Source organism: Vidua macroura, chromosome 23, assembly GCF_024509145.1.
Source record: "Vidua macroura isolate BioBank_ID:100142 chromosome 23, ASM2450914v1, whole genome shotgun sequence".
Taxonomy (NCBI): domain Eukaryota; kingdom Metazoa; phylum Chordata; class Aves; order Passeriformes; family Viduidae; genus Vidua; species Vidua macroura.
The window spans coordinates 5,276,701-5,298,253 of record NC_071593.1 but is presented as its reverse complement, the minus strand read 5'-3'; the positions used below and the strand labels follow the sequence as shown (position 1 = coordinate 5,298,253).

Sequence of the window (21,553 nt, the reverse complement as noted above, 5' to 3'; positions counted from 1 at the left end):
ATCCCAGTGGCACGGAGGAGTTATGTCTCAAAAAATCAGTGATAAAAGTTGTGATGTGTATGGAAATCACGGGTTTGTGTTCTTTCTCCAAGTCTTTGTTCTTGAACATCCATTTTTCTTCACGTTACCTCCCCCTGACATTTCCCTGAGGTACAAACACATTATTTCATACTGAAGGATGATTTAGGGATGTTCCTTTCTTTTGAACCCCACTTGGAACAACCTGCCCTGAGTCACCTCTGCAAACTGCATTTTGTTCTCCTGGGATTTAGAGGACAGGGAGGATTCCATAGAGACCATGAGCAAGTGCAGAGGTGTTCCCTGCAGCAGATTTCCAGAAATTTTGGGACAAAGTGAGCCAAATACCAGACTTGGAGGTTTGTGCTGTTAGCTGGGACTTGCTCTGCTTTCAGGGGTCACTGTCTGTTGCCCAAGGGGTGCAATGGGGGAGTGTTCACAGTGTAAATTTCGAACCCCACTTGGAACAACCTGCCCTGAGTCACCTCTGCAAACTGCATTTTGTTCTCCTGGGATTTAGAGGACAGGGAAGATTCCATAGAGGCCATGAGCAAGTGCAGAGGTGTTCCCTGCAGCAGATTTCCAGAAATTTTGGACCGTGGATCCCTCCTAATTCCACACATTTCTCCCGCAGCACCGTTCCACCTTTTTGCCCAGGCTTCCAGCTGAAAAATAAATGGTTCTGAAATGGTCTGTGGAGTGGCACGGCTTTGCAGGCTGTTCCTGGGCCACTAACCACAGCTTGGCTGCTCCCCAGTGTTCCCAATTGTGCTGGGGTTGCCCTTAGCAGTGAATGGTTGGTTTATTCTTTCCACTCTTTTCAGCCCGTGGTTTGTTCCTTGCCAGTCAGAGCCGTGCTCTTCATCCTCCTTCCCTCACCAGCAAGGAGAGGAAATTCTTCCCCTCAGAGAAGAGCTTTCCTCCCTTCCCTCTCAATTCCAGGCACATTCACTTCAAATTCCCAAGGCAGGATATTGAAAATTTCCTTGAGTTAATAGGGCTCAGAGATTTGCTTACTATAGAAAAAATGGAAGATTTTGGTAAATTGTTGGCCAGAAAATGCTATAAACCCCCCTGCATTTTAACAATAGGGCTGAAAGACTAAATGTTTACGTGCTGAAATGGTTTTCTCTGGGTTTCTTCCACGTCTGGTTTTGCTACAGATGCACATCAGTGCTGTGGCTCTGTGGGTTGTTGGTTGTTTGAATACATACATATATATATACATATATATATATATATATATATATATATATATACACATATGAAGATCTTGGAGAAGAGAAGCTTTGGGGTCGTCCAGTACCTGAAGGGATCCCACAGCAAAGATGGAGAGAGGCTGGAGGGATGAGATCAGTGGGGAATGGCTTCAAAGAGGAGAAGTTGAAACTCCTCCTTGCAAGAGGAGAAGTTTAGGTGGATATTGGGAAGGAATTCCTCCCTGGGAGGGTGCTGAGCCCTGGCAAGGCCAGCCTGGACAGGACTTGGAGCAACCTGAGACAGTGGAAGGGGTCCCTGCCCATGGCAAGGGGTGGAACAAAATGTTCTTTGAGGCCCCTTCCAACCCAAACCAGTCTGAGATCGTATGATAATTGATATAAAATGATAAAGAATCTCTTCCCTGTGGAATTCCTGCTGTGGGTTCTGGTGCTCTGTGCCTGGGCTGGGTCCCACAAGGTGCTTTGTGCTCCTGGCTTATGGCCAGAAAAGCACTTAGGTGTGGAGACATTCCTGGTTCTGTTCATTTCACTGATACTTCTTGCCTAAATACGTGACTGGGCCGGGGCCAGCCCACTCAGGAGTTGGCAGGATAAAACTTTTAAGGGAATAATTAACGGGAATGATGAAGAGCAAGATTTGTAGCTTAATAACAGCGTTGTCTCCTGAGCTGGGGTGGAACAGAGGAGCAGGGAGGAGGTGAGGTGCTGGACAGGAGAGGTGCTCCCAAATGGTTTAACCTGCTCAGAAACCACGTCCTGCAGCTTGGGGACTGCTTGGGGCTGGAGTGAACTCTGCCAGCTCACAGGGGTGGATGTTGCTCAGCAGCTCGGCTGTGTGTGAGTGCCAGAGCTCCAGGCACAGGCTGGGATTGTTGGGGTGGCCCTCGTGGGCCCTTCCAGCTCAGGATATTCTGTGATTTTGTGACCTGAGACATTTTTTAAAGCCACGAGAGGCTGGCTGGAAGGAGCTGTTTGCTCTGCAGGTCGTGCTGTCCCTGGGTCCATGCAGACAACGGGGCCACCACGTCACAGACAAGCAGAATAACTCTGCCATGAGCCCAGCTCTGAACAGCACAAACTGGGCACAGCAGGGCCAGAGCCTCTGCTTTCATCTGAAGTGTTCATGTGAACCTGTGTGCAAGTAAGAATCGCAGGCCCTTGGCTAATTTAAGGCAAAAGAAGAGTTTTCTCATTCTTTTTCTGAACCAGCTGCGTGGTGAGGCAGATCTGAGAGGTGCAGGAGGCTCAGCCTGGGTTCCAGAGCTGGAAGGGATGTCCCCAGTGCCCTGACCAGGCAGGAGGGCTTGGGAAGGGCCAATGGCAAGGGCAGGTGCCCAGGCAGTGGGGGAAACCCTGAAGCTCACTCAGCTGTGAGCAGCACTGATGCCATCAGTGGTGTCCTGAGCTCTTACTGAAAAATCAGATAATAACAAAGACCAAGTTATTGAAAGCAGTGCTGTTGTCTGCCTCCTGACCCCTGTGCCATTACTGGGCATTCTCTTCTCCTTGCAGCTCGGAGCAGATGTGGAAATATCCCTTTTAAATCCAGATTCAGGGAGATGCAGCAGGGGCAGGTTCCAGTCTGTCATCTTCAGAGTTTGCTGAATGCACCATGCCCTGCTGAAGGCATCAAGCCATGCCTATTGAAGTTTGGGTTGGGGTTTTTTTTTTCCCCCTAAATGACAGTTTATCTGAGCTGGGGGAATGAATGGATAATGTTACTATTTACATAAGCTCATTGTGATCTGTCTCAGTAATGTAATCAAATTAGGGTTAACTGCAGCTGGAGAATGCCAGCTTGTAAACTGTTTTTCAAAAAGAATCACATGGTGTTCCCTGACATGTTTAGTATACACTCAGGGGGCTCTGCAAAAATTCTAGCACATCCCTAACTGGTGTATCTGAGGCAGGATCCTGGTGCCACCAATTCCCTGAGCCCCGGGAAGGAAAGGCAGAGAAATCCTCTCCAGCCCAGGCCCAAGGCACAGGCTCTCCTGACGTGGCTGCTGCTGACATGTTGTCTTTCCCCTGGCTAAAATCAACAGATCAGTTGATAGAAAAAGCATGTGGTGTAAATTCTGAGCACATTCAGGAACATCTGTGCTAAGTGCAGGAGTGCAGCCCACTGCACACGTCGAGCTCTATATTTAGTCTCGTGGCATTCGCATGAGATGAAGCCCAGCCTGGGCTAAAAATTACCCAATGAGCAGATTTTCAAAGTATCTTGTTATTCTTCTTAATAAACATCACATCTGGGCCTTGCTTTGCCTGGTTCTGCCTCTCCCCTCTGAGCAGGAGGTGCCGTGGACATCCCGGGGTTGCACCACCCCCTTCCCATGTGCTGTGGAGGGTGGAATCCCAGGAAGGGCTCTGCTCCAGGGCACCTGGTGTGGCTGTTGGGTTGCTGTCTGGTCACACAGGTGTTTATTCCACACTGGGAATGCAGCAGGACAATTCTGAGGTTCCCTTCAGCTCCCTGGAAGGTTTCTGAAGGCTCATTCAGAGTGAGCTGTGCACTGGCTGGCAGTGGCTGGGCAAGGGGAGGTTTGGAATTCTGGCCTCTGCTCCTCCACAGACACTCCACGTGGATGGGGCCAACACCATCCCAAGCTGCCAACCTGCTCAGCTGGAGTGGGAAAATGGGACATTCAGGGCATTGGGCTGTGGGACGTGTCCAAGCCAATGCAGGTAGAGCTCAGCCCACAATAACACCTTGGACATATTTTTTTTTTTTAATCAGGTGTAAAGAAAGGATGAAATATTTAATCTGAACCAGTTCCTACTCTCCCACTACTGCTAAAATGCCTTTTCATCCATAAAATCACAGAACTGTTAAAGCTGGAAAAGACCTTTACGATCATCAAGTCAGTGCAGCACCACCAGCCTGTTCACCACTAATTGTCCATGTTCTGATAGTTTGAGTGTGGAGATGGTTCCATCAAAATTAAAATTCTTTGTGATGTGGAGGAGTTCTTCCCCCAAAAGTTCTGTAATAGATGGGAGGTCAAAAAGGATTTCACCAAATATCAAAACTCAGCCGTTTTCAAATACTTCAAACAAGCAGCAAGATCCTACAGAGGATTTTCTGCAAAATCACCATTTTTGAACATGGATGAAATATTTTCACAGAAATTCTCTTCTCTAAGAATTTTGAAATTCAGGATCTGCTATGAATTGAAAAAGGGAAAAAAAAAAAAAAAAAAAAAAAGGTTTCAGAGAAGGAACTTGCCCCTTGAGCACAGCTCTGTCCAAACCAACAAAAGGAAGCTTGTGTTGGCATCTCGATTCCGACTCAGGAATTCCTGACTCTTAAGCCTGTTTATACAGGGCTCCACCACAGCCCAATTTGCACTTCATTGGAGTTTTCTTTCCCCTCCACGTTTATGGTGCTGCTGGACGGGTGGATTACACACTCCGACTGCACACACTTCTCTGATTGTATCCAAAGGCTTTTTGCATGTAATAATTACAGGGAAGTGTCTTCATTTGGAGGCAGCTTTGTCCCCGTGGATGTTTTGGAGTCGTTTTGCATTTCTGTGTCAGCTCTGAAAGCTTGATGGCCTAATTCTCCAAAGGTTTTGGGGATTGCTGGCTCCTGGTGAGCTCGCTGGGAGCAGTCAGCATTCCCTGGAAGCTTGGTGGCATCTTGGACAGGCAGGATGGATGCTTAACTCCAGTCATTCACGGGGATGTCAGGGTGTTCCAGGGCAGGAACACAGAATTTTATGGCTCTGGGATTTGCCTCTTGATCCTATTTGCTCTCAGCTACTTTGGAAACCGCAGTTTCAACGTCCATTAGAGCTGGTGTAAAGCACGGAATGGTTTGGGGTTCTTCCCATGGAAACACAGCCCCTTGTTAGTGCAGCTGAGCTGCAGATTTGGCAATGGGTTGGAAATTTGTAAATCAGTCGATCTCACCTGGGTATGGCCAAAGAGGGCCCGGAGCTTCGTGCCAAACTCTCGGCTGCTAAAATGCAATGGAGCCTCTCCTCTCCTCTCCTCTCCTCTCCTCTCCTCTCCTCTCCTCTCCTCTCCTCTCCTCTCCTCTCCTCTCCTCTCCTCTCCTCTCCTCTCCTCTCCTCTCCTCTCCTCTCCTCTCCTCTCCTCTCCTCTCCTCTCCTCTCCTCTCCTCTCCTCTCCTCTCCTCTCCTCTCCTCTCCTCTCCTCTCCTCTCCTCTCCTCTCCTCTCCTCTCCTCTCCTCTCCTCTCCTCTCCTCTCCTCTCCTCTCCTCTCCTCTCCTCTCCTCTCCTCTCCTCTCCTCTCCTCTCCTCTCCTCTCCTCTCCTCTCCTCTCCTTTTCCTGAATTTCCCTGAACTTCTCTTCCCTGAACTTCGCTGAACTTCCCTGAACTTCCTTAAGCATCCCTGAACTTCCCTTCCCCATTTTAACCTACATTTCCTTCCATATTCGTCTCTCTTGGAGGTTTTTCCTGCTCTTTGGCAGCCAAACCGCCTCCCCCGGCTCTGGGAGCCTCGAGCCCCCCGAGCACCCCTTGGGTGCCTGTTTGACCTCAGCCACCCCAGATCCCCCCAGAGCTCCGGGAGCCGCTGGAATTCCCTCGATCAGGTCCCTTCCCGGTGTGTTTACCCTGCAGGGGGATCCAGGGTGATGCAGAGTTGAGGTACTTGACCTCCCCGAATGCCCGCTGACCTGGAGCTAATCTGAGGTGGAGCACAGCAGCGATTTAATGACTTGTTCCACCACACCTCGGCTGGAGGGGGAATTAGAGAGCGCTGGGGGGCCGGAGCATCCCGGGATCTGCCAGAGGGACTCAGCTCTGGAAATCCTGTGGGTGCCTGTTCCCTTGTTGCCCACACCCATCCTTTAGGTCTGCCAAACCTAAGGGAATTATTCACAGAAGTGACAGAAAACCTTAAAATATAAATTACAGTTGTGGTGAAAACGCTTTATCGAACTTCCCAAACATCTGGGTGCATTATTATCAATAATATTATCATTGGCCATTATTATCAATAATATGATATTTATTCATTCTGCTCCTCATCATCATAACAACAGCAATATGAATCTCTATTTTTTTATAGCATTCTTAGTTGCAACACAACTGACTTTGGTTTCTATTCTGTTTTTTCCTTAGCAAATACTGACTGATCCCGAGGTGACTGCCCAGGAGGGCAATATAAAAAAGGTAGGACATGGCTCAGTCTTCTGGGAGTTGTTTTATTCCCTGGCTTGGAAATGCACCCGGGCACTTTTCCTCCACTTTTGAACCAAGGTGTTGATGGCAATAATGTCGTAAAAGTTTTCCAGTGTTTGCTGTTGCTTTTTTGGATTAAGTGTTGTGGTTCTGTTGGCGTATTTTCCTGTCTTTTTGTCATTCCAGTCATTATGAAAGAGAAAATAATAGTTTGAGGTGTTCCTTGATTCAGCTACAACACAAACAGCTGCCAGGCCAAAGCGAAAAACCTCATTTACCTCTTTTCCAGTAAAAGAAAATGTTGGTCCTTTGTTAAAAGTGCTAAATTTTTGGAGGTCACTTCAGCATCAAATGTGGCTTATGTGAAGTCCAAGGGAAAAGGAATGGGTCTGTGCAAGGATAAAATTCAGCCCATGTGATGCATTAGTGGTGCTTTTCATCACATTGTGGGGCTCCAGCTGTAACAGTGACCAGAGAAAACGTGTTCCACACTCAGCCCAGCTGCACAAATGTCTCCACTGGAGCTGGGAGGCAGCCTCAGCACGACATATTTGGGCAGCCAGGCTGCTCGTTGGGTTGGGGTTTCCCTCAGAAGCACTGAAATGAGGTTTTATTCCATGTGGATCTGTTGGTTAACAGCTTTGCTGATTAAAGATTTACAAGTTGGGTTTGATTAGAGCTTCTCAACAGCTGTAGCTTGTGTGTAGCTCTGAAATAAGGAGCTGGTTGTGACTCCTTTTATGTGCAGTTGTCTTATAAAGGATGTTCACAGCCCTGTTTGTGAAGTTTTTGGGAGTGGGAAATCTCTGAGGCTGGCCCTTGCCACAGCTGCCATTGCTGCTCATCCTTCAGGCCTTGCTGCTTCTCCACTCTTAAAACTAAAAGGAATCCCTCAGCCAAACAGAGTGAAACACAATCCTTGCCAGGCTCCAGAGGAGTCAGACGGGGAAAAGGGATTTAGACACGTGTCCACTATGGCCTGTTCTATTCTTACCATGTTAAAAAATAAAAAATCAGGTTTTATTTGCAAGGCTCCCAAGAGGAAGCATCCTCTGAGTGCCCCGTGACCTCGCCAGGGACCTGTGGCAACAGGGCTGAACTTTTTACCTTGGGCACCCCCATAACTCATGGGTGTCTGTCCCTGCCTCTGTGGGATCCTTTTGTCTGGACAGACGTGGTGACAAGGTGGCAGGTTCTCATTATCCCCACACAGCTCCCACAAGGATGGAGGGAATTCTCCATGGCTCAGCTGATTCTTATTCAGTCTTTAATTACGATATCCCAAATGAACTCTCCATCCCCACCTCCAGGATCTGCATTACCCCAAAGAGAGCAGGAGTTGGGTGAAACAGGGAAACACGAGACTGGCAGTTTCATATGCTCAATCCATGGGTCTATATTTAAACTTTGTGCTTTTATTTCAAGGGGGATTGTTACAAAAACTGCAGGTCTTTGAAAAATGCCGTGTCCTTAAATATTTCCCCGTGCAGCAGGTATAAAACTGGACAATTGTGATATTTGACAAGGGGGGAAGGCCCGGCCTTCCACTTGTGTCTTTTAAATGCATTGTAGAGAAGCACTAGTGGGAGTTTATGAGGTGATAAATTTATTGAAGGATGGGCAGTAGGGTTTTACAGCTGGGGTAAAGGAGGTCAGAGCAGTAAGGTAAAGAGTTCAAGTCTAAACTTTATGGCTTGTGAAAAGACTACTGCGAGACAGCTTTTCAGTCAGGAGAAAATGAAAACTAAAGAATGAGAAATCACTCCGGACAATTTTTGTAGGATCTCTCAATTGTTTGGAAGTAGCACTCTGGCATTTGGCTCCAGTGGCACAAAACCCTCTCGGGAGCAGATTTCCTTTTCCAGCCTCTCTAAATCATTCAGTTGTCATATCCCTGAAGACACAATAGTTGAGATTTGACTTCAATTTATTCCTATTCCTTCAGAGATGAGTTGGTGGTGAGAAGGTGACTGAAGACAAATGTAACTGGAGTGGGTGGCCTGATTTAAACTGGGAGGGGAGGAAATCGGAGCTGCAGAGACCATAATTTCAGTGGCTCTTTTGACTGCTGCACCACAGGTTCAGAATTGGGCACTAACAAGGACTAGAAAGAGCAAAAAAAAAAAAAAAAATATATATCCAGAATGCAGAGAAAAACCTGTAAAACCAGGAAAAGGCAGGGAAGGGAAGGTGATAGCAGTGAGAGGTGTAGGGAGATGTGCATGAAGCAACCTCTGCTTAAAACTGACCCCAGAACTATCTCTGCTCTTAAGCTCCCAGGAAAAAAACACTCTTTTACATAACTTTAATGAAATGAAAGGCAGGGAAAAGTCTGCAGCAGAGCAGGGCCTGTTTTGCAGTGGAATAAAACAGGCTCTTTTTGGCTTGGAGCACAAAGAATAAGGATTTCTCACTAGATCTAGTATTGTTTGGTTCGTGTTACTGTTATTTCTGCTGGGACCGCTAACACCACAAAGCTGATTTCTTTGTTAGTGGCTGTCTGACAGGAATAATTTGATGTCATTGAAGGACCCATATCCAGGATCATTTTTTATATCTGTGCTGCTCCATGGATTGAAATGTGGTGTATACTTAATGAGCTTTCCTTGTATCACCTTTGCTTGCTGATACTTAGTTTAACTTAGACAAATACACAAGAGCTCCTCATCCTGTTTGTTTCATTTTAAATCATCACTGGTGGAAGCAATATTAAAACACAAAAGTCACTTATTTTAGTTATTTCAGTGACCTGAATGAGGACACTCAGAAATAAAAATATGAGTAATACCTGTGGGTTTATTGTCCCCAGCCCCCAAATGTCTTTTTTCCCAGCCCACATCCCTGCACTCTGTTTATTTTGCTTAGAAAGCAGCTCAGTGTCCTCTCCCTCTGAATTTTCCAAGCTTCTCCACTGCATTTAATAAACTGAGCAAACACCTTGTTGTCATTGTCACCGTCCCCGTTGTCATTTTGCTTTAACTTTGAGCTGAAAGATTTCCACTTCCTCCAGCAGGAAGCAAGGCCTGTGCCCATTACACACCAGCTTTTTTTTTTTTTTTTTTTTTTTTTTTTTTTTTTTTTTTTTTTTTTTTTCCCATGTAGATGCATTTCTCTCCCCTCCAAGGGTCACTTTGGATGAGGGTTCCAGAATGCTGGGGAAGGATTCTCTGTGTGTGCAGAGCTCCCAGCCAACCTCCCCGGGCCGGGCTGTTTTTCTGACCGTGGTGACAAGGGACCTCAGGGACTTCTCTCTTCAGTAGACTCTCTATTTAGTTTCTGTTTACTTAGAGGGAATAGCCTGAGGGGCTACTGGAGAGAAAACATCTGTGGGAGATAATCTATAGAGTTATCTATCTATCACTCTTGTCGACCCTGTCTCCCCTGAGAGCAAGCTGAGAGACTTGTAATAAAAAGGCATCGCTGAAGAGGCTTTAGGGACAAATAAAGAGACATGTTAAGGGCCAGCTGAAAAAGGATAGAAGACATTATTAAAGCTCAATAGCCGTCTTATCAAAATCCAATAGGATAGGCATTTGGCAAAAGGCTTTAAATTTATTCTTTGACTTTCTGGAGAGCTTGAATTTATCCATTAACAAGAATGTGCTGCACGGGGAGCGGGAGATGCTATCGGCTTCAAAAGGGTTGGATTCAATCTGGTATTGTGCAAAACACAACAAAAACTGAAGACAAAACCAATTTTCCCCCCTCCTCTGGCTGGCCTCATTCCTACATTGCCAAATATTAGAAGCTGTAAATATAATGCTGATGAGGCTGTGGGGGTAAAAGCAATTTAAGCAGAACGATTCTTCTGTGCTCACAAATCACACGGATTTATTATTAAAAATAAAGTGAATTTTAGAAAACTGAGTGTGACCAGAAATTTTGGCCTTTTAAAAAAGCATCAAGCAGCAAACAAGAAGCCCAGGTACGAGGAAAGCTTTCAGCTCTAAAGCAAAAGCAAAACCCCAACGAGTGTTTTGCTGCTGCAGATGCGAAGAGCGGGATGGGGCCATAAATCTCCCCGGGTTTATTATTATATCCAAAATGCTACAGGTCACAGGAACCATCTGATACTTCAGGAGCACATTGTTCGCGCGGGGATGATTGATTGATAATTATGATAATTTGCAAAATGATTATTTGGGTATTATGGCCGCGGCCTGTCCCGCCGGGTCGCTGTGAAGACATTTTCTATATCACGGGGCCGTCAGGAATGGCCTCTGGCAAGGAGGGATGTGGAGAGGTCTGGCCGGGCTCTCCCGGCGGGATCTGGGGGGCTGATGAATGATGACCCAGAGGAGTAAGAAATCAGACTTCAATAAGCAGTCAGGAAGGTAGTTAGGGAAGAGCAAGGGAGCTGCTCACTGTCTTTTGTGCAGCAATTACTGGGCAGGACAAACCCCCCCAGGCCTGAGCCTTGTGCACCCCGAGAGAGCAAATTGCAGATTTGAACCTGGATTTGCAGTTTTTGAAATTTCACACTTGAACCCAGGTTTGTAATTTCTCAAATTGCAGATTTGAACTTGGATTTGTAATTTCTCAAATTGCAGATTTGAACTTGGATTTGCAATTATTCGAATTGCAGATTTGCACCCGGATCTGATTTGAACCTGGATTTGCAGTTTTTCAAATTTCAGATTTGAACCCGGATGTGCAGTTTCTCAAATTGCAGATTTGAACCCGAATTTGTAATTTCTCAAATTGCAGATTTGAACCTGGCCTGCTCCGAGTTGCTGCCTTTGCAGCACAAATTGCAGTTCTGCACTTAGCAGGGATATATTATCATATTATCCCCAGCTCGTGGAAGGTGTTCCAAAACTCTCAGTGAGGATATCCCACAGATTTCTGTGAGTTTTCTTCACTTTCCTGTGCATTTCCCTCCACTTTGTGCACAATCCTCATCCTGGCTGAGAATTTACACAGAACTGGGTGTTAAAGATGCTCCACAACAATCCCAGATTTGGGGGCTCAAGCCCCATTTCTCCAGGGCTGCTGCTTCACAGTTGCTACTTAAAAAAGAGCTTTAATTTGCTTGTTTTATAGGTTGTATCTTTATGAAATAAAGGTATATTTAGCAGCCACAAACACAGGCAGCTTTGAGTTGATTTTTATAATCTTTTCCTGAATAGACTTGCGTCATTCCAATAAGCCCTGGACAAAAGAGTGGACAGTTGTCTGAGAGTCTTTTTTATAACATTTCTCTCTTTCTATTGTTAGAGAGCTGCTAATAAAAGAACCAGGAGTCCATTAATTCAGTGAATGAACATATAGTAAAGTCAGTTCCCTCTTGAGAACAATAATGTTGCGGTCAGCTTAGGTTTCCATGGAAACTAAGTACTTCTAAGAAGTTTGCATCCTTGATTTTGCTGAAATGAAGCATGTAAAGTAAAAAAAAAGGTGTAAGGCTGGCACGGAAAAGTCGGCAAAGAAAGTGATGGTTAAATTATTTTGCAGGAATAACATTGTATGTTGAATTTCTGTGATACAGATGTTTGGGCTGGGTTGTTTAGTGAGTGTGGGTATGAGAAATGGCTCCATGAAGAGATCTCGGGGGGTTTCGAGCCCATAAATCAGGCCAAGTTAAGAGGACTGGCAGTGGTTAAGTTTGCTCTCTCCATATCTGCAGAACGCTGAGGCAGCCCCAGGCACACGCACAGCGCAGTGCCTGTCCCAGGGCTCCCACACCCGCAGGTATGAAGGGGTTAATGGCAATTTCCCATTTCTCCCTGGCAAATAATGTGGATTTTGGGGACGGTGTGAACACCTCAGTTCTAAATAAGATCTTTCTGTGACTTGAGCTGGTTCTTCTCCTCCTCCGCCCGGTGCAAACCCCGGAGCTGCGATGTCGAGCTGCTCCCCAGCGCTGATTTATAAGCTGTGTCTGATTGCCCTGCATTGCTGGGGCTGAGGAGGTGTCCAAAACGTGCTGCTGAGCTGCTCACACACACGGCTCCGGTGACACACGGCTGCAGTGAGCAGCATCCCCTCAGATAAAAGTGCCCCTGAACTCCAGGCAGATTTAGGAGAGGCCACCTTGTTGTCTTGATGCATCCCAAGCGCAGACACACAGACTTTGGGCTGGGTTGGAGTTAGAAACTGCATTTCTGTGGAGGCCAGAAGACAGGTGGCTGCTGCCTTGGCAAAAGAAATGATTTAGAATCCTTCCCTGGGAGGGTGGGCAGGCCCTGGCAGAGGCTGCCCAGAGAAGCTGTGATCCCTGGAAGTGCCCAAGGCCAGGCTGGACAGGGCTTGGAGCAGCCTGGGACAGTGGAAGGTGGAACAAAATGATCTTGAAGGTCCAACCCAAACCATTCCATGGTTCTGTGATCAGGGCACAAGGGAGACCCATTAAGGCATTTTGGCTGAGTAATCAGTTATGCTAATAACGCATGCAAATTCAACATCCATAAACTTTTTTGTAACCAAGAGTTTCCTAAATAATCTGAAACCCTCACGTGCTGGTCCCTGCTCCCTTTGCTTGGGGTTTGTGGGAATGATCACACATTTAACAGTTTGAATACAAATTAAGAGTTTGAACACACACAAATTAAGAGTTCGAACACAAATTAAGAGTTTCAACACAAATTAATGAGCTTAAACACAAATTAACAGTTTTAACACTTCTCTCTCAATCCTCCTTTTCTCTCTGTGTCTATAAAATTCATTTCAGTGCTCCCCTGTTAAAAGCCACGTGCACTGTCATACACGAAATGCCAATACCCAGCGCTGCTGCTTATCCGCTCACATCCGATGTGTTTTTAATTGTTTGCATCAGGAGCCCAGGCTCCTTTTCCCTGCTAACCAAAGCGAGGGGCTGGCATTTCCACCCCGCCAGTGAAACAATATTCTGGATGATTAGGAGGCATTACAGCCCCGGCTCAGTTTGAAAATGCCAGAATGCCCCAGAGATCCCCATGAATCTGCTGCCAGCCGGCCCCTGTCAGAGCTGAAGGCAGCACTGTCTGGAGCCCAAAATCAACTTCAGGAAGGTCATGTGAAAGAAAATCCTCAGTCATCAGGAAGCCCTTGGCCCCGTGGCCTTTCTGACATTTTCTGACAAACCTTAAATCACCAGAGTAGACAAAACATCACAAATTTTGGAATGATAGCCTGTGGGATTTGGGGGCTGTGTGGTAACTTGGAAGGTAACACACACACACAGAGCCCCCTCCCCTCCCTCTGCTCTGCAATTCCTCCTCGGATGCTGAGCTGAGTGTGCCACGAGGGTTGTGCTGGGATCAGGTGCTGGAATGGGGTCTGGATGCAGCAGGGTGGGGTGGCAGCTGATGCAGCAGCAGAGGAAGGAGCTGCCCTGTGCCAGCTCCAGGCTTTTCCGTGGAACAGGGAATATTCCTCAGTGTGGGAGGTGGGATCTCTCCCAGGACAGGCTCCTGTTCCAGTGGGGAGTCTGGAATTGGGTTTTGTTGTGCGGTTCCGTACCTTAGAGAAGGCAGATGGCTCCATGAAGGTCACCTGGGATGCAGAGGGGTGTGCAGGATTGGGTTAATCCCACTGGAAGGAGAATTTGGGTCAGGTTTGAGCCTCTTGGAACTCCCTGGATAAAGAGGAAAACCTGGGCAGCAGCTGGGGAGGGAGGAAAGGGGAGGGTGGGAGTGAGTAACACCACAGTGACTTGAGGCTGGGTCCAGCCCCAATGGTGCTGCTGCAAAAATGAAAGCCAGGATGCAGAGAACTGGGTGCCAGTGAACAATAATTACAATAAATATACATAACATAACAAAAAAAAAAAAAAACCTTTTTAATTTTTTTTTCATATTTTGTTCTAGAAATAAATCAAGGCTCTGCAGAGCAGTGAAGGTGGGACGGTTGTCCCACAGGGACAACAAGATATATTGATATATTTTGATTTTAGATTCTATAGGATTTCTATGAGATGTTAAAACACATGTTCTGGGGAAAAAAAAAAAAAAACAACCCAACCAAGTTTATTTTTCACAGGACACTTTGGGGAGAAAAATAAAGGGAAGTAATCACCAGAAGTCAGCTCCTCTGTGATGTTCAGTGGTGCCTTCCCTCTGGAAATTTCAGCTCTGTAAACATGTATACAACTATATATAAAAATATAGATATTATAATAATAGTAGCAGCACTAAAGCACTAAATTAAGTGCTTAAATCCTTTCTTGGCTAACCCAAGCAATTCTTTTTTTTTTATTACTTTTTCCCCTCCTTATTTTAGACTGCAACATAGAATATAGACCAGAAATACCAAAAGCTGTGGAATAGATTAGAAACTCATTTATAAACTTCAGAGGAACTTTTTCTCCTGCTTAATGTGACCTTATAAGTAACTGAAATTAAGAAATCTCCTGTCATCTGGAGGCATCCCCTCTGCTAATCTTCTGGAGTTAGCTGATTGTTTTAGGGATTTGTTGCCATGAATTCTAGCCTTGGGGAGGTGAATTTGCTACCCAGCATTTTTCCAGCTCATTAATAACTGCTGCAGAGATAGTTCTGCACTGCTGCTGTCAGGACATCTTAGCCCCTGCTTGGTGCAATAATTCCTTCTGTTCCAGAAGAATAAATTGCAACTCTTAAAGGAATTGCTTCTCTGAGTTTCCACTGAAATTTCAGGCTTCAGCTCTTCTGCCCCAGAATGTTGGTTCTTCCTCACGGAAAGTCTGGGAAAACTCTGGCAATTTGTATCAGTGCTGCTGCCTCAAGGTAGTTTTTAGGACAGTGTTAAGTTCTTCTTTCCTGAAATATTCAATTTTAAAATCAGTCAAGAGGAATTTTCATTTCTTCAGTGTCTGCCCTTCCAATTACTAATACTTATATGTGAAACCAGGAAAGTCTTGACTTTCACTGTTCATCTCTTCCCTTAATACCTGCTTCAGTTTTTTCCCTCTTTCTCCATTGCTGCCCAGAAATAAGCTGGACTTTTCTCCTGGTTATCTTGGCAAATCCAAGCAGTCTCTTGCTCAGCTCCTGCTTCCATGAAATGGAGATTAATCATTTTCCTTGTCATGGGAATCTTAAAATAGGTGAATCCTGGAAAATGTCTGTGCTGGGGCTGGGGTTGCCTTGTAAATCCACCCACAGGAAAACAGCCTCAGCTCTGCCTGGGCTTGGGATGCCCCTTGCACTGACCTCATCCCTTTTTTCTGCCTGGGTGTCTCTTCTTCCCCTGAATTCCTGCTGGGAACAGAGGAATCCTGGAGGGTTATTTTCCTGCTTTCCTGCAATGCCAAGCAGGAAGGATGTGCAATTTTTCCTAAGGAGGTTGTGCTGTCCCTGAGTAAGATCCTTCCTCTCAGGCTTTGTGTCTGCTGATGACTCGAACATGTCCTCGAGTTCCAACAGCAATTTATTCCTGGCAGTTTGTATTTGCCAGTCCTTTTGCCAAGAAAAACTTGGGATTGGGATAGTGTCCCACCCTCCATTCCAGGTCTGCTGCTCACCATATGCTCCTTTGCTCTTTCCTGCAAACCCCAGAGCATCCCCTGCTAAACCCACGTACAAACTGGGCACTCTTGGAGTAGGAAATGTGGGATTTAAATCATGTTTCTTTTTCCAAGGCATTGCTATATCAGAGCTATAGATACATAGATATACATTCAACCATCCAGCAAATCCCATCCTCATCCAGGAGCTGGGTTGGGTTTATCCAAAACACTTCATGCCCAGCTGCTGTTCACACAACTAATGATCCATTTTTAAAGTATTTAATTCCAGGAGAAGAAGCCATAATTGTCAGTCATGGACATTTTAATTATTGTTATGTTGATAGCATGATTTTCTCAGAGCAATGAAGTCAGAAAAATGAGATTCATTATTGAATCCTGGTGTATGTCCACATTACTGCTGGGCCCAGAGCGTGCTTTAACCATTTGCAACATGAATATTTGTGTTCTGGTGACTTCAAAGTGTTACAGAGCAAGATAGCCATGAAAGCAGAATATTCTGAGACAATTTTAAACGGTCCTTTTTGCTCCATGACAGGAAGGTTGGCAAAGGAGCAGCTGCTGGATGTGAGGGTTTGCAGCCGTGTTTGGTTTGGAAACTCACTCTGAAGTTTGGATGCATCTCTGAAATCCATCAGAACCCCTTTGGTCTGAAAAACATCCATGAAAACCTTGCACATGACTTCATTTTTTTTTTTTTTTTTCTTTCATACATTTCTTCTAATTCCTCAGACTAACTGGGCTGGAAATACCCAAGGAATAGATTTTCTTGCTGCATTTTCTTTGTTCTGTTTGTAACTCCAGGGAAAGCCTGGAAGTGTTGGAAGCTTTTGCACATAAATGATGAGAAAAGAAACTAATGGAGTTTTGCTTTTTCTCTGAAAGTTCAGAATCCTTTAGATCTGGACGAGGCTTTGAGTGTGTTCTGCTTCTTGCAGAGGAGTAGAACCCAAGAAAAAGGACTTTTTAAAAATATATCTACATGGATTGAGTCTCCACAAAGCACAACCACAAATTGATTGGCATAACGAGCAGATGTTAGGCTTTAAAGAGGGAGAGGGGATTTTTCCAGCTACATTTCTCAGCTCTGTGGTTAAATTAATATTTAGTGTCAGTCAGAAAACCTGCTGGACTCTCTCTGGGTAGGACAGAAACTGCTGATCTCACTGACCCTCTGTATCTTTGCTCTTCCCTCAGCCTTGTGCTTTTTGTGCTCTTTTTCTGTGATGCTTGAAGATGTCAAACTCTGAATTATAAAGCCATGTGGCTGGTGCCTCTCTCTCCCATTTGAGGATAACCAAAGCTCTCTGTATTTACACAGCCAGGATTTGCCTTTGTAGTAGCCCCATTTCCCCCCCAGGTTGTTTTCACTCCCATAAAATAGCTCACCTGTGCTTGTACAGGGCTCCCCCCTTTCATGCTAACATAGCACATCAAATATTTGTTTGCTTTCTTTTTTAAATATCAATGAATAGCCACTTCCTTTAAAAAAATAAAAGAAGAAGAAGAAGAAGAAGAAGAAGAAGAAGAAGAAGAAGAAGAAGAAGAAGAAGAAGAAGAAGAAGAAGAAGAAGAAGAAGAAGAAGAAGAAGAAGAAGAAGAAGAAGAAGAAGAAGAAGAAGAAGAAGAAGAAGAAGAAAAAGAAGAAGAAAGCTGCTGAGCATCTCATTTCACAGGTCTGCTGTTGTAAAACTGCAAAGCCAGTGTGGTGGCACAGAAATCCTATAAATACATGAATTTGATCTGATTTTGTGCTTGCACAAGGAAAGTTCTTTAAGATAAGCAGATGTCATGCTGTACAAGAAGCCGCTGAAATTCATATTCTGCATTTAGGGTCGCTCACCTGTGTCACACACAGAACAGGACCAGGAGGAACCAGCCCAGGAGCAAGGTTTGGGTTGGATGCTGAGAAAAAGGAGCCCCTGGAATAGCTGAGAGCTGAGCAGGCTCTCTGGGGAGGAGGTAAAATACCTGCCCCTGCAGGCTCCGGAGAGGTTTAGGCAAATTTTAGACAAAACCTGCCAGGCCGGCCTGGATCTCCACAATCCTGCATGAGAATGAGCGGGAGCCGGGATGGCTTGGCCAGCTCCCTCTCAGCACAGGGGTTTTCACCGTGCCCATGGGTTTATCTTGTTCATCAGTGAGAAAGGCAGGAGCCCGAGTGTCCTTTCATTCCGCACGTGCGGCCCCAGCGCATGGGGAAAATGCGAGCTGGGGGCACTGAAAGCTTTTCTTCTCGTTTTTTAGGCTCTTTTTGCCTCCCTTTAATGGTGCCTGGGAAGTGTCGTGCCCTTTGTGTTCGGTTTTCCTTATCAGCCGAGCATTTTTCTCCGTTTTCAAGTGGATTTGGTGCTCAGGAGAGCTGGCAGGTGGGGAGCAAGGTGATCTGAGGGGCTGAAAGTAGCTGAGTTATCCGGCATGGAAACTGGATCCATCAGTTGATCCAGGTTCTAAAACGTGTGGCTGTACACACCTGGATAACAGAAAAGCAGAGGAAAAGGAAGGAAAGGGAGGAAGAGAGAGAGGAAGAAAGAGAGAGAAGGAGAAAGAGAAATAGAGAGAGAGAGAGAAAGAGAGGAGAGAAAGAGAGAAAGAAAAAGAGAAAGAGAAAAAGAGAGATAGAGAGAAAGAGAGAGAAAAAGAGAAAGATAGAAAGAGAGAGAGGAAAGAGAGAGAGAAAGAGAGGAGAGAAGGAGAGAGAAAGAAAGAATGAAAAAGAAAAGAAAAGAAAAGAAAAGAAAAGAAAAGAAAAGAAAGAAAGAAAGAAAGAAAGAAAGAAAGAAAGAAAGAAAGAAAGAAAGAAAGAAAGAAAGAAAGAAAGAAAGAAAGAAAGAAAGAAAGAAAGAAAGAAAGAAAGAAAGAAAGAAAGAAAGAAAGAAAGAAAGAAAGAAAGAAAGAAAGAAAGAAAGAAAAAAAGAGAAAAAGTAGAAGTTCTAATAGTTGCAACTGTAAGCCAGAGTTCTGAATGAATCTATTAAGTTAAAACAAGGATGGTAAAACCATGGAATAACAGCTGCAAGTGAATGCTGGAATGCTCAGTGCTTTTATAAAGAAGATTGAAGGTGTCGAAGCATTTTTCTGTTTCAACATGGCAGTTCTTTGTCCTTGCGGCTGACATTGCTGAGTTTCTATGTATCGTTGCACTGGGTGGAAACATCCTTTAACTGCCAGACAGCACTTACCGATAAGCCACCAATTAATAATGTTGATTTGAAAAGCCCGAGAATAGGTGAGAAAGCAAAGTCCTTTGGTAAGTCATATTTGCACAGTATTAAGAGTCCCCTTTTACCTGGCCCAGCAAACACGGCGTCGGGAGCTCCGTGCCATTGAAAAGCTGAGAGACTCTAATGATATGTGCAACTGATAATCGCCACTCCTCGCCGCTCAGCACCCACTTATCGTGCCTTTTGTACGTACATACCTTTGCAACAGGCAGCTCCCGGCTGTGGTTCTCTTTCCTAAATAGCCAGAGGGGAGGATTTTTTGGTGTTTTGTTTTTTTTTTTTTTTTTTTTTTCTTTTTGTGTGTTTTTTTTGTTTGTTTGTTTTTGTTGTTGTTGTTGTTATTGTTTTTGGTTTGGTTTGGTTTTGTTGTTGCTGTTGTTTTGGTTTTTTGGGTTTTTTTTTTTGTTTGTTTCCCCTGCTACATCGACCTGTTTCATCAAAGGAGTAACTGTCGGGGAGGAATCAGCATTTCCTTCAAAGCTCGGACTGAAGGCTTTGCGTTGGGTCTGGGTGTGCAAACATCCCCCTCTGTTTGCTCAGCTGATGCCACAGCCGTCCCTCAGCGCCGGCAGGGCAAGGCCAGCGCTGGTTCTGACGGAACAAAAAGGGATTAAAGCCGCTGGCAAACGCCAAAGCAACTCGCTGAGGGAGTCACAGATGATTCCACACAGCCACTCGTGGGCTTTGGTGGAGGTGCTTTGTGTGGGTAAAAAAAAGATCTCAGGGTGCCCACAGCGCCAGGGTTCCGGGCTCTCGAATCACGGCATCCCCTAAACTCTCATTTAGCAAAAGAACAAACTGCAGAAAAGTCAAAATCCCAATCCAGCCGGGCCCAGGCAAGCGGGGCACGGAAGGTGTGAGGTGGGGACGCGTCTTGAGCAGAGCAGGGCTCGGAACGCGCCCCATCTTCTCTATCTTTGTATGTTCCTGTGCTCTTAAAAAGGCATAGAAATGGAATTAATTAGAAGTAGATGAAGCTGTTTGATTAAAGGGCTTACTTGTTGCCCGGCCGTATGTGGAGGTATAGAAATGCAATTAGTTAGAGAGTGCCATTAGCAGTGTCAGGGACCAGAAGTAATAGAGCTTAACCCTCCCGGGAGGCTGGGATCCCGCGCTGCAGGGCCGGGGTTACACCACAACAACTGTTTTTCCCTCTTAACTCTTTCCGTGGAGAGTTTCCCAGCAAGAGCCAGCCTGTTCAAACACACACAGAGCCAGCTCTGCCCTCCCCGCAATCAGCAGCCCTGCAAAACGAGAAGTTCCACAAAGACTCGCTTTTAAAACATGCAAAACACATCAATTTGTCAGCTTTCAGAAATCCCTTGAGAGCGTGGCTGGGAGCGTGATCCTGCTGCAGCATCTGTTGGTGTGGCAGTGACCTGCAGGGTTTTGGGGTGAGAGTGGTGATAAAACACACGGGATTGAGCAGGAGCCTTTCCCGAGGGACGCACTGGGGAGCTGCACGGGGCTGCTGCAGTTTCACTTTATCAGGTGCTGCCTAAATTCACTTCGATGGCATCAGAATTTGTCTGCCCGCTGCTCAGGGTGCACTTTGGACACCTCTGGGATCTCTTTTAAGGAGTTTTGCGTGGTCTTGCTGCTGTTGCTCCTCGAGATCTGCTGGGTGTGAGGAGGGAAGTGTTGGCCGAGTTCTGGCTTTTGAGGTTTCAGTCTCCCTGCCCAGCTCTCTTGCTGCTCTTTCATGGAAGCAGGACTGACTGAAGTGCTGGAGTGTGAGTGCTCAGCCTCCCTGCCAGCTCAGCAACCTGCCCACAGCCGTGGCATCCAAACGCTTTCTGGGGAGGAGCATCCACGTATGGGATGCCCTTGGGTGAGAGAATGATCCCCAGCATCAGCCAAGGTTGGGGCAAGCCCACTCCAAAGCACTCAAAATGTGTGCGAGGTGTCTGTCCTTTCCCTTGAGAAAGTGCCGCTCTCCAGATGAAAAGAAATGCACTTCATATTTCAGCTGATAATGAGAAGTTAATAAAATCGGGATTTTGTGCAATGCAAGACCTCTGACATCTTAATCTTTATTAAAGAGACTTAAACTACCAGGAACTGCTGGTGCTGACTGGCACAGCCAGACTCGAGAAACACCAGGAGAGACTGGTCAAATGAACTGTTAAACAACTCTTCCTAATCCATCAGGAAGAAACAATAAGTGCTGGAAACATCTATTTACCATGCATCAATCACGCTTACCTAAGCAATTTCTAAGTAATTATACTTCTGTTATATGGTTCCTGAGATGACTGGTCTGAATGAGATGTTGGCTTTATTAAAACAAAAAAAAAAAATCACTTTACTTGGCATATCAAATGTTGTTTCACATTCTGTCACAGTAGTAATTTTTCTGGACATGATTTCTGCTAATTGTTGTGTTAAAATCCTATATGGAATTCAAATAACTGCTTTTCCCTTTTAAAAACTTGACAAAAGGAAGGGTTTAAAAAAATTTAAGTGGTAGAGATTTTGTCTGTTGAGTTCTGCAAAGTCAGTAAAAAA

General features: G+C 45.4%; 1 protein-coding gene across 1 annotated transcript in view; it reads left to right on the top strand.

The window, feature by feature from the left end:
• The window catches only part of PRDM16 (PR/SET domain 16), a 191,791-nt gene that overhangs the window by 39,559 nt on the left and 130,679 nt on the right, over positions 1–21,553 (top strand). Inside the window, exon 3 of the mRNA XM_053997634.1 lies at positions 6,338–6,388. Within this exon, the coding sequence (XP_053853609.1) occupies positions 6,338–6,388 (51 nt within the window). The remainder of the gene's footprint in view (positions 1–6,337; positions 6,389–21,553) is intronic.